The sequence below is a fragment of the Musca vetustissima genome, unplaced genomic scaffold (assembly GCF_032173495.1).
Source record: "Musca vetustissima isolate MV318-11 ecotype Yass unplaced genomic scaffold, APGP_CSIRO_Mvet_v1 utg704, whole genome shotgun sequence".
NCBI lineage: Eukaryota > Metazoa > Arthropoda > Insecta > Diptera > Muscidae > Musca > Musca vetustissima.
The window spans coordinates 1,819,884-1,833,103 of NW_026876336.1; the positions used below are offsets into that span (position 1 = coordinate 1,819,884).

General features: G+C 38.1%; 1 protein-coding gene across 1 annotated transcript; it reads left to right on the forward strand.

Annotated features, from left to right (window-relative positions):
- Positions 1 to 224: 224 nt before the first annotated feature.
- LOC133320909 (succinate--CoA ligase [ADP/GDP-forming] subunit alpha, mitochondrial-like) lies at positions 225 to 9,772 on the forward strand. Its single transcript, XM_061530019.1, has 2 exons — positions 225 to 961; positions 8,752 to 9,772. Exons 1-2 carry the CDS (start codon positions 225 to 227, stop codon positions 9,770 to 9,772), a joined length of 1,758 nt encoding a protein of 585 aa, XP_061386003.1.
- The last annotated feature ends 3,448 nt before the right edge of the window (positions 9,773 to 13,220 follow it).

A 13,220-nucleotide genomic window follows, 5' to 3' on the forward strand; every position in this document is an offset into this window, starting at 1 on the left:
TTCTTTTGATGGGTGTGTTCGACATATGTGTAAGCTATAAGCTTGTAATGTGATTTTCTGGCCATGCTTTTGTCTTAGTCGAAACGTGCTTGTGGCATGTGTAGCGTACCCGTCGATAAGGTTCACTATCAAAGCGTCTATGGCTAATGGAATTTAATTAATTCGTGAAAATAGTTTGATTCGAACATTGAAAGCGTCCACTAGAGAGAATTCGACAAGAAGAAATGGCAAATCTTAGCCTGGCTGTGTTATTGGTCGCAATGACCCTTGATGGCGGCATACATGGCCAGTATACACGACTTCAGAAGGAATTGAGTGACTATTTGCCGGCACACGTTGGCAAATCTAACTTTACACTCGACAACGCCAGAGATCTTCTGTACAAAAAATGTAAAAAGGTGTTGTTGAATGGCACCACGCCGCCGGAATATCAATACGAGAATATAGAGAGAGCGGCTCATAAGCTGATCGACTGTGCCAATGATGTCGTCAACATCACCGTTGTTATGCAGGAAATCGAAGCGGCTAGTCCCATCGGTGACCTGGACGTGGTCCTTGCTAAGTACTGCAAGAAGATGCCCCTGGCCAAGCAGTGCTTAACTGAATTCAATGACCAACTGGTGATGTGCTTGACACCTCGCGAACGTTCGCAGAACGCTGAGATGATGCGCATCGTTGATTCGTTGTTGGATTTCGCCTGTCACCGCAATGGCGAAGCCATCGCTTTGTTTATCGCCGAGGATGGTCCAAAATGTGTGGAGTACAATAAGGAAAACATAGCGAAGTGTATGAATGCAACATTTTCCTCCTACATTCCCGAATCGATTCCCTCGGAATTGCCAGAGCTTGTGATGGGTCCCGAGCAGTGCATAGATATGCAACGCTTCGAAAAATGTTTAATTCGCTACATGGAGACCTGTAATGAAGCCACACCAGCCGGTTTGGTGGAGTCCTTATTCAGGTATGTTCGCAGGGAAACCATATGCCAAGCGGAACTGGAAACTACCAAGGCGATATCCCAATCGGAGAAGAATACTTCACCCACTCAAAAAATGTCACTATGGTATGCGATAGTACCTATGCTTGTCTCGTTAGTGCCTCATAATTAAAATTCAATAAAAGTTTGCAATTCCTTCAAATTTTTTGTTTGCGGGAGGGTGACAGACATCATTGGCATTTCAAGCCTATTTTACACATTTAAAATAGTTCCACTTTGGGACATATTGGTCGTTGGAAGTGTTGTCAACATTCAAACATATCCATCATTAACTATAACCAGGCTAGAGATATTGCGGAATGTTGCATATTCTTCCGTTGCCAAAAAGTAATTAGGCTAATTGAACACATTAGTCGCAGATGCAATTGCTGGTTGCTTTCCAACCGCCAGAAAGGATCCCTAAACAAAGAATACAAATAACAGTTGCATAGGAGGACAATATAAAATTCTTTCGTAGCTTTACACTTTACGATGACGTTCAAGCAGGATTTGTTGGTCCTCGGTTAGACTCAAACCTTTAAAGCGGCACCAGCATCATTATCCTTCTTGCAGCGTAACGAGTGTATGGTTATGTGTGGCAGCAGCAACCTCAAGACATTGTCCCAAATGTGTCCGTCGTTGAAAGGAAGATGGGGCATTTATTATATTTCGCACACTTTGCTGTCACGCTTTGCCACTGCGAACGGGATGTGTTTTTGCTTGGCTTTATGACAATGAAATAAATGAGAGTAAAGCAGAGACTAAAAAAGCCCTAAAAGATAATGTCAGCGAATGTAAACATAATAAGCGTTTAAAACTTATTAAACGTCAACTTAAAAACAATTTTGAAAACGTTGCACTAATGCGCTTATCCATGGTTCCAAAACACTCAGAGAAATAGGTGTGTTTGTTTGTAAATTATTATTTGATGTTTCTTGACAAGAACTTAACAACGTTAAAGGGCTAAGCAGAATGCTCGCGTTGAGCCATCCGTTGCGTTATGTGTTATCGAAAATACAACAACCACAAGGAAACGATAACACAAACGCTCGAATTTGTTGTGAGCTGCTCTTCGGAGTTAAATATATTTTAACTTTTTGCGTGCGTTAACGCGATAACAAAAAACGCTCAACGCGAACATTCTGTTTAGCCCTTAACTATTATCCGACGGGGCGTACAAACATATTCAACTTCCCCACTATGGCAAAATGTTGTGTATGCCGTATTAGCCAAATACGTCGAATCCATATCTTCAAGCTAATAATACAAACCGCAAAATAAAATTGAAAATTTATGAAATCAAACCAAATATTTATATTCCCATTCGAAATTTCATATTTTCTGAATGTTTGGTTTTTATTTTCAACAAAAGAAAAAATGAAATATACGTTCTGTCAAAGTTGTCAAATCAACAAAAATAAAATTCATTGAAGTCAAGGTGTATTAAATAAGGTGTAAGGGCCGTACCTAATTTATTGCGCTCCGTACAAATATACTCACCTTTATAGGTTTTGTTGAACGTCCGTATTACCCAAATACGCAAGGACCTTATTTGATTGTGTGTCAATGAAAACGGCGAAAATGGATGAAAACATTTTCATAATACACTAAAAAATGTTTACATGTATAGAAAAATACATTTTTTAATATATTTGTTTTTCAAAAAACAAAAAATTCAAAATACGCATTGTCAATGTTGAAAATTTTCAACTTTATAATTTTATACGCAATGCGTATTTGGGTAACATTCATTGAAATACATGTATTTAACTTTTGAGGTGAATGAAATCGTACGCACACGCATGAATTTAGGTACGACCCTAAGTGACAATCATATGGTTTTTAACTTTTTTCTTTATTGTTTGTAAAGTAAATTGTCAAAAACATTTTCAACAATTAATTACGGTTTACAAAATTGTCTTTAAATTGAGAGTTTTGATAAAAAATATGTTCATAGAGACGGACGAAAAGGAAACCTAGGCTTAAATCAGTTTTAAAACTGTTCGCTGATTTTATCCAAATAGTTTATGTTTTGTATCCCATGTTGAAATCTGTTCATATATCCTAGCTACACATACGTAGCCTATATTGGAATCTGCCCATCGGTATATCCAAAAATCAAGTCTTTGATATACTATAGACAGATTGCACAAGGGCAACACAATTTCCTTGATTTAGTCCGTGGCCGGGGATTTATGTCCACCAAACTTTCATTAAGGAGGCGAAAAAAATTGTAATTGTAATAAGCAACATCGCCAGGAACTAAGGGCTACACGTTGGAAACTTTTCAAAATAATTCGTGACCGGGTCTTAAATTTTACTCCCTAACCTAAAATTGCAAAAATCCAAGAATATCCAAATTCATTAATTATTCATCAAAGAATAGTTCTTGACAATAATTAATAAACATAAATGGATAATTGTTTTTCTTTTATTATTTTTATCAAAAACTAATTGTCAACATGACAATTTATTTTCTATAACAACAGTGTTGTTTTTGTAATATGTTCGTTGTTGTAGCTGATGCATACACCTTATTAAATACACCTTGATTGAAGTATGAAACGTCCATGGTATAATTGCACAAGGTAGTCTCATGCAGACATATGACTCTAATTTTTCCATAATTTTACTTTTGACAACATTCAGCTTTCATAGTATGTCCGATTCAGGCTGTTTCGGTTTTGATTTCATATTTTTTCTTTCAGCAATGCAAGACAAGTTAGGTGACATGGACTCTTAATTTGTCATGAAGGAAAAATATGTTTAATTTCAACTACGAACCTTCGATGAATATATCTTCATTGGATCAATTTTCCATTGTGTAGTTGTAAAAATAGAAGTTTAATTTCGAATTCAACTACATCTTTTTGAATTATTTGTAAATTTGTAATTTTAAACTTTTTATATGAAATTCAAAAAATCAATTTGAAATTTAAAAAAATGCAATTGTAATTGGTATATTAACAATTGATATTCGTAAAGTTTCATTTGAAATTCAAAGAAATCCATTTGAAATTCAAAGAATTCGACTTGAAATTTATTACGTTTCACTTGTAATTCAAAATATTTCAGTTGTAATTCGTAACAATTCGTTTCAAATTCATATATATTCCTTGTATGTTACCATTAATATTTTTTCGAATTAAATAAAAAAATTATGAAAAACAAATGAAATGTTTTTCAAATCAAATGTTAAGAATTTCAAATGGAATTATTTGAATTTCAAATGGAATTTTATGAATGTATTTCAAATCAAATGTTAAGAGTTTCAAATGGAATTATTTGAATTTCAAATGGAGTTTTATGAATTTCAAATGCATTCCTTGGAAATTCAAATGGAAGTATATGAATTTTAAATGGAGTTCTATGAATTTCGAAAGGTATTCTATAAATTACAAATGAAATTCTCGGCCCTAAACATACCGTATTTTGAAGATCTTGGCCACGGGTTTCAACAGAATTGCTATTAATTCAACATAGGGTGTACTTATTGAGCAGTAAATCTCTCTACTTAAAATTATCAGTATTGGTCCAAGTATCCGGGTAACCCCTCAATTTTCGGTATGTGGCTGTAATTTTAGCACCCATATAATGTTTTGTGAATAATTATCTATTTAGGTCCAAGTTTTGTCTGAGTGTTGGCGGTAGTTGGCATGTTCAATACGAATAATTAACATCGGACGGAGGTTTTGGCATAACCTTCAAATTAGGTAACATGGTTTGGCTATTTTTTCTAATATGGCTGATTTTTGGTTCGTTGTTCTCTTTCCAGCTGAGCTTAATGATAAATTGTAGCAAATAAAATATCTCGTATATTAGTTTTAGAGTTAGAGTTTCCATCATAGCATTTGTGAATTCTATGGAAAACGTGTACATGCAATGATCGCGTGTACATTCAATGATATACTTTTCAATTATTTGTTGTATTCTCACATAAAATATTTTCAATATAATGCCAATTCCATTTTTTTTGAAAATTTTTAATAATTGACAAAGCCTTAAAGAATGATACGCTTCTCGCCCAAAAAATCTCAAAATGTCTGAAATGATTCGCATTGTTAACCGGAAGGTTTACAACGCAACATCATTTCATTTTTATATATAAGAGATACAATTTGCAATTCGTAACATTGCAAATTGTATGTTGTGAATTACAAATGGAATTCTCGAATTACATTTGATATGTTTCGAATAACATGTGAAAAAGGTGTAGACTTTCGATCGTCTTAGTGAAGCTGGCTGCTAGTCATACTAATTTTGTTTTCGAGTGCTCCATTGGTGACTTCTTTGCATTTCTACCCCATCTATGTTTTGTTTTTCATTTCTGGGACAACGGCAACTGGTACTGTTTTCCCCTCGACAATCGTGGCAAGAAGCAGCTCATTGTCTGTTGTGGTACTGTAATTGAATTTACACAACATTTTACATAATTAAGTGCAACAACGATACACTAAACATTAAAAGGAGGAAATAAGAAGCAAAGCAGACTCAGTGGAAGGCAGTGGCGCTACAAGCGAACTAACGTCCATAGCATGGAGTTGGTGCAACAACGGGTTTGAGAGGTGTTCTATTAGATAGATGAATTTATTTGCCCCCCCCCAACGAAGTACATGCACTGCAATGTTTTCGCTGTGATATTGTAGCCAATATGTCTATCGATGTAAACATATACAGGATTCAGGAAGCTGCCCTTTTCTAAACTATTTTGTGTTGTTATCCTTTTTAGCTGTGCAGTTCGCCTGTTAAGCTTAACGAACTTAAGTTTTCCCTTCTTCGGAACACATCCGGCAAACATGCACGAATCTGCATATATTCTGACACACTATCCAGTCTGTTGATGCTGATGTACGGCATGGTGCAGTCTTCAATGTAACTGTGAACGAACCAACCAAGTACTTCCAGAATTCAAAGTTTGCTTTAAACCTTTTGAGAAATAATCTTAATAGAGAATACCCTACTGATGTCGCAGCCAGACATTGCAGTGGGATGCGACATAATGCACTGGACGTATCGGCATCCCTTTATTTGGGACTGGTTTGTGGGCGTCGGGTCAACATGGGCATTTGCAATCAGGATATATGATCCTTGTTTGATCTGCTATCAATATATTTATTAGATTATGGTGGTGACCGTGTAGGTCATCAGAGACGGCATCGAATGACCACTTTCCTATTTATAGTACAAAAATTGCGTACGCACTTGTCCTGCTTTTACCATTCTCATTGAATATTTATTGATTTTCTGGCTAAGACTGGCTGAACGACTGAAGGGAGTTACGAGTGTCTTTATGTTATCTTTTTGGTATCGTTTTCGGAGGAGTGTTGAATTTAAATTTCTACAGCCAGCGTGTCTTTAATGCAATTTATCTTTCAAACAACACAGTGTTGCCAAGGAGGTTTTCTCTATATTTTAAACCAAGAAATTCGTCACAAGTCTTTACCAAGTCAAACGTTTAGCGTCTTGGACATCGTGATACATTATTACAAGTCTTAATTCGTATAAAAATGGAAGGCATACCCGAACATCTGCCTATCGAGATTTTGTTGTGATGCCCGTGGTCCATTAAAATATTTATTGACAAACTTAAATTGGAAAATGGCAACCCTACTGCCCTTACCGATACATTTCATGTAAATTTCCAAGTATTGCTTGATCCACTACCAAATACAATCGACTTTGGTCATGTTGTACAAGAACAGAATAACTTTGGCAGCATAGGTGACTAGCTGGCTGGTGGTTGAGTGAATAAAAGTGCTTACGACGGACGACGAACGGATTGTATCGATATACGCCAATTCATCTACCTACCTCCCTGTCCACCTGTGAACGAAAAACGGATACAATTTCGATTACAATACGTTTTCCATTGCACTGCACTGCATTTACAATTGGAAAAGGCAAATGTTTACACAGGTTTGATTTCAATTCGGTCCGATTTTGTGTTGCTACAACGACTGGAGTCGAACAATTGCCAAAGAATTAAACAGTGCAGGATGCAAAATCTAAATAGACCAACCTGCAGATCGAAAAAACTTCCAAACGAATGCCTTGGCCCGTGTGATTCACAAAAGACGACAGTGTTGAAAGAGGAGCTCAAACGGAAACAGGCAGGAGGTGCAGGACGATGTGTTGATTTTCTATTTCCGAATAATTTTGGGCTTGTCAATCCAAAAGCGTGACATACGAAATTTACTTGTGTTGCTTTTGTTTCCTTCTTGTTTGTTTAACGCTAAAAGTGTGTATGTACGTGCTTATGGCATTCATCGAATGCAGGAAGCAATTGACACGTTGTCAGATATGGACGTCGTATGTATTTGATATCGCATTTCATACAAATGTCCTTTAGAAGAATAAAACAATTTATAACTGAAGGATTACGAATATAAGGAAGTTGCGTTGTTTTTAAGAGATTGTGGCCTAATTTTGACATTGTTACTAGTTTTCCGCTCCAGAGCTTTTCGAATCATCATGTACTCTGGAAGCAATTTTTGCATTTGTGCCTTTTACTAGTTTCCCTATAAAACTGTATCGACTAAATGACCGCATTCTGTTACACTAGTGTCCGAATATAATCCAATGACAAGCATTCAATGCCAGGTAGTTTGTAAAGAAAGGTGGAGCCTTCCATTGTCTTCGTTCGCCTTAACGTTATTCCGAAAGAAGTATGGTTCCTTTCTTTTGAAAATTCGATTTACAATAACAATTCAATTGCACCATTGCGGTTGACAAACTATATACATACATATATGTTCGTTCATATATGTATATTACGGTATATTCACGGAATTTTGGTTGGTTGTTTGTACACATTGTTACGTCATTTCCCAATGTGAGCATCATAAACTATTTCCATACACTTCCCATTGGCAACACAACATCGTCCATATCCGGATATTTGGAGACTTCCGCTTCCACGTACACATGTTACGCTGCACTTGTATTTAGATGTTGCAATTGAAAAGCAAAGGGTCTGCGTTCACATTGTGACTTTGGGGGTCACATCTTGAGAATCGGCCTAAATGAGTTGCATTATCGGCAACTTCTTATATTGGGATGGAAATTCATGCCGTACGTACATAGCACGTACATGCCGCCACTGTGCATTTCGGTTTTTAAATAGTTTGTGTTTTTAGTAGTTTCCTGGAAAATACAACAACCACAATTAAACATAGCATTAAGAGAAGCAATTTAAATTACAGAATTAAACCGGGGTAATTAGAGGATAGAGGTAACAATTAAAATGTTTTAATCGAGACGACTACTTTTTTTTAGAAATTCTGATAGGATGATAAATTACAAAACCTGGCACTGGTTGAGCAAAATGCTCAACAACTTCATTGTTGAGAATATAATATTCGAGAACGGAGTTATATCGAATGATTCCACGCTGTAATGTTCTACAAACGGGGTTTCCACAACCGAAGTTGTTAATTTACGTTCGAAGCATAGGGAAGATGTGATGCAAAGCAGATTTGCGATTCAGCCATGAAATGTGATTTTCGTGTGTACCTCTGAGAAAACAGAAATGTTCACGATAGCGATTAAATGTTTTTCTAAAGTCAATGCTGACAATAGCAGTCCAGAACAAGCATTTTTGGTTGAGGTTGTTTTGAATTTTAAGCTTTCCGATACCCGTTGGATCTACCTTGTAACCTTGTTAATAGCAAAGCAATCCGGAAAAAACCAAAGTCATATTTCAAATTTAATTTTGAATTGCCATCCTGGAAATAATTTTCTTGTGCATTTTTTTAATAAACTATGGCGTTCTTTAGTACGATTGGCCGGTTAATTTCAAAGGAGGTCACATCCGTTGCAAGTTGTCGATTAACTCGTACACCGAGACGTTTCATGTGTTGCGACCCATATCACGATACCTTGAGAAATCTGATACTCTGCAAGGAGTCAAAAGTTATCTGTCAGGGCTTCACAGGAAAACAAGCTACATTTCATTGTAAAGAGGCTCTGAAATATGGTACGAAAGTTGTAGGCGGCGTTTCGCCAAAAAAGGCCGGAACAAAGCATCTGGACTTGCCTGTCTTTGAGTGCGTAGAGGAAGCGAAACAGGAAACTCAACCTCATGCTTCCGTCATTTATGTTCCGCCACCGGGAGCAGCTGCCGCCATAATGGAGTCAATTGAGGCAGAGATTCCGCTAATTGTGTGCATAACTGAAGGCATACCCCAGCACGATATGGTAAAAGTGAAGGCAGCTTTGCTGCAGCAAAACAAGTCCCGTTTGGTGGGTCCCAATTGTCCGGGTATTATTGCTCCAGAGAAGTGCAAAATTGGCATTATGCCGGGTAACATCCATAAGCGAGGTATGGTGGGTGTAGTGTCACGCTCTGGAACCCTCACATATGAGGCAGTCAACCAAACCACATTCTACGGTTTGGGCCAAACACTATGCGTGGGGCTGGGTGGTGATCCCTTTAATGGCACGAATTTCATTGATTGTTTGGAGTTGTTCCTTGAAGATCCCGAGTGCAAGGGAATTGTGATGATAGGCGAAATTGGTGGTGACGCCGAAGAGAAGGCAGCCGAATTTCTGATGGAAAACAATTGTGGCGACCCACCGAAACCGGTGGCCGCATTCATTGCTGGTCTCACAGCGCCCCCGGGCAGGCGAATGGGACATGCTGGTGCCATAATATCTGGCGGCAAGGGTGGAGCTCAGGACAAAATTAATGCCCTGGAGAGTGCCAATGTTGTAGTCACCAATAATCCCACAACAATTGGCAAGGTATTGTACAAGGAAATGGTAAGTCTGGAGATCGTCAAGGAGAAGCCCAAATGAATATTGAGAAATTATTTCACAGCCAATGGCCAGAGCTCTGTATGTTTGCTTCTTGAATAAATAATAATTTTAAATAAACCATGTTCGTCCTTGTCAGAGTCTGGAAGTAACTTGCATTGCCAACAGTTTTGCAGGACGTTGGCATCAAACTATAAATGAAAATCAATCTTTGTTCGTCCCTTCGTTAGGCACTCTAAGGCTAAATCAATTCTTGGAATTTACAGCAAGTACCATTCTTTGGCCTATAGTTGTGTATAGCGGATTCCACTTGGTAGTTCCTATAGATGCCATGATACATTGCAAATCCTCCGCCCAGTTGTGAAATGAAATTAATCAATTAAATAGAAATCGTTGCTAATAAACCCTTTTGACCCTCCACTTAGTCGGCTATGGAGCTCAGTTTGATTTGTTCTGTCAACTGAAATTATCGAAATGGTCACACACATTCAAACATATGCAAGTGTTTCTTGTGGGCAAAGCTCTCAATCGGACATCAGACAGACATCAAGGACATTGCACTTAGTCGGGATGGAAGGACTTTTGCACTGTTGTGTTAATTATCGATCAGATTCCAATCAGATTCCGTAACAATATCTCTCGCATTTAGCATTTCAGTCGATAATATTGAACTCGTTTCTTAAAGACACATAGAAGAGGGCGATGCGATCTCCCAGAATTGCAAAATCTTTGCAATTTTATGGACTTTGTAGGCCTTTCATCGTGATGTTTATGATTATGAGTTAATAATCATTAAACCTTCAAATCCCAGATCCCATTTGCTGTGCATATTTAATAGACTTGCTGCTCATTCACTCGACATTAACTTAAGTGGTTTCCAGCATTCGGCAGGATGCTGGAAATTTATTTGGGTCGTGGTTTTCGCTGCGGTTTTCTATATGGGTGTGGGATTGTTCGCAGACATAACATTAACTATTTTATTTGTGTTTGTTAATTATGTGTGCAGGGGTGAGAGAGAAAGTGGTTCGCGTGAGTGTGTGTCTGTGCCGGTGCCGGTGTGCTACGTTGATGGGGTTCTGTATTAACCTTACTTTGCCCACACTATTCCGAAAGCTACTTAGGTGGTTTGGAAGGTTGGGATTCACTGGAGAAAACGGATGTGCAAAATATCCCACAGTAGTCCAACAGCATCGTATGTGTGTGTGTGCATGTGCGTTTGTGTTTGATATTATTTTTCACCTCGTAGAAAGAAATGTGTATGGAGGCTGATGCGGAAGTGTTTGAACTCCGTCAGCTAGTACTACTTTAGAATGGAAGGGACTACGTCTGTAATGGTTTTGAATTTTTGTACCCCATTTCTCATTTCTCTAATCGGCAATAGAATGCAAAATTACCAAATGACCATCGCTTTTGGTTTTTTGTTTTAGTTTCCATTCGATGATTGCCACATCAACCTCGTACTCTCTTTACATTGCGGCTGGATATGGCTCTTCCCAGCTCACTTTAATTGGGATGTACAACAACATAATTTTTGTTCGGTTGATTTTATGAAATTTGAATCGCTGCGTTGTTTCCTCCTTCGATTGCCGTCTGCCAGCGGGCCAGCCAGTCGGCTTGCTTTGGTCGCTTTGTTCGTATTTTCATTAACCGAAACATAAATTATTACAAAACTTTTGTGGATGTTTCCTAGCAGAGGATGGGGTGGAATGCTCGTTGACGTTGTTGCTGTTCCTATTATTGTTGTCGATGTAGCGAGAGGTAATTAAATATAACATAGACAACTAATTGCGCCAGGATGTGTGCGAGTGTGTGCCTTCACCCGTGAGAAGGGGTGTGAGCATGTGAATCGCAACATATGCTTCTGCTTCCGCTGCTGGTGTACGACTACTGCCGTGTAAAGGAAAACAAAGTTTACTAATTATTAAATCATAAGTTTCCCATTTCCATCTGAGGCATTTTCCGCTTGGGTCTATAATGTTGAGCGTTGACAAATGAAATTAAATCATCGCTGACTGCGGCTACTGCCGCATGCAATGTTAAACTTGATGCCGAACTCTTCTTTTTCCTAGCAACTTTGAAGTACGTTTCCATGTACACACATATATTTTGATCTCTGTGCCACCAAACTGCTGAACTTAGTTTTGGCAGTGACTTTTTGAAAAGTGTGTTTAACTTGTTGGCGGAATTCATTACGACATGCCACCGCAATTTTAATTTCTGTCGCACCTAAATCAAGTTGTGTGAAAAGTAAAAGCTGACATTCGATCCAACTCACACCACACCGGCAACTACCAACTATCCTGTCGCCTAGACCGCCGTGGATCCCTGCCTACCCAAGACCACAGACATTGTTAGCCACACCTAGAACACGATGTCGTTTACCGCTTTTTCGTTTATTATGCAAATATTAGTTTCGAAAGTATTTAAATATTCCCAAATGTGTTTTACGTCTGCGTATTTCCCAATTCTCGTACCCCGGAGATTCTCTGTTTACCATGTACAACAGTTTCGCCGCCACAACAATGAAAAAACTCGACAACAATAAAAGTTAGTCGAAAAATAGCATCTTCGTAGATTAGTGAGTGTGTGCGTGTGTGTGAAATCCTCAAATTATAAGCATTTTGTGGTCTAATTTGTGGTTTCATACTGTCAAAGCTTAATTTAAATACAAACATTGTTGAAGCCACAAACCCCCGGCTGAGCCCCCCACTCACAATCAACAGGGCAGGAACAACACCGGTTTGGCCAGAGTGGAGCCAGCAAAAGTCATTTCGACTGGTAATGCGCCATAAAATGTGGTTTGAATATATTTTTGTTCTACGCCATATCAAATGTCCATGCAACTGTTTGGCTAGGTTCAGTCATTGCGAAGAGGGTTTAATGGTCAGGTTGAAGGGTTGTAAACATTTTAGAATTGTATTTCATTTAATTTGTGAGTTGGCTTGCCCGGTCAAATGTGGAATAGAGGCCACTATGCATGCGACTTCAGAGCATAGACATTTGATTTCCTCCATGCGATATAATTGTTTGGTCCGAGAGATCCCTCTATGAACTAAAAGGAAGTAGAATAGAAAAGCGCAGATAATTATAACATTCGAAACAAAGTCAATTTGCCCTACATTTGAATTGGCCCACTGAACCCTACTTTGCAAATGGAAACATGTTGCCCATAATTGTGACTGTGTTAGTGGGGGAGGAGAGTTTCACCATGTTCAACTTTTCAACATGGAATCACATCACCCATCCGAACAACACCCACACTTTTCTGCTGGAAAATGCGAAATATGTTTGAGAATAAAACTTTTTTAATTTCGCCAACATAAAATATGCAATGATTAAGCAAATGCTCCAGCGTCGAGCTACAGTTCACGCCACCTATAGCGCAGCACACACTCAAAGAAGTGTACCCATCAATATTTTTTGCCATTTCTAATTTATTAACAATGTGTTTTTCTTCTTCTTCTTCTTACGGTTTCAGATTTAACCAGTT

Coding starts and splice junctions, on each gene's coding strand:
- LOC133320909 (XM_061530019.1), top strand. CDS start 225: ATGGCAAATCTTAGCCTGGCTGTGTTATTGGTCGCAATGACCCTTGAT. Junction 962..8,751: donor TTGGTGGAGTCCTTATTCAG/GTATGTTCGCAG, acceptor GGCGTTCTTTAG/TACGATTGGCCGGTTAATTT.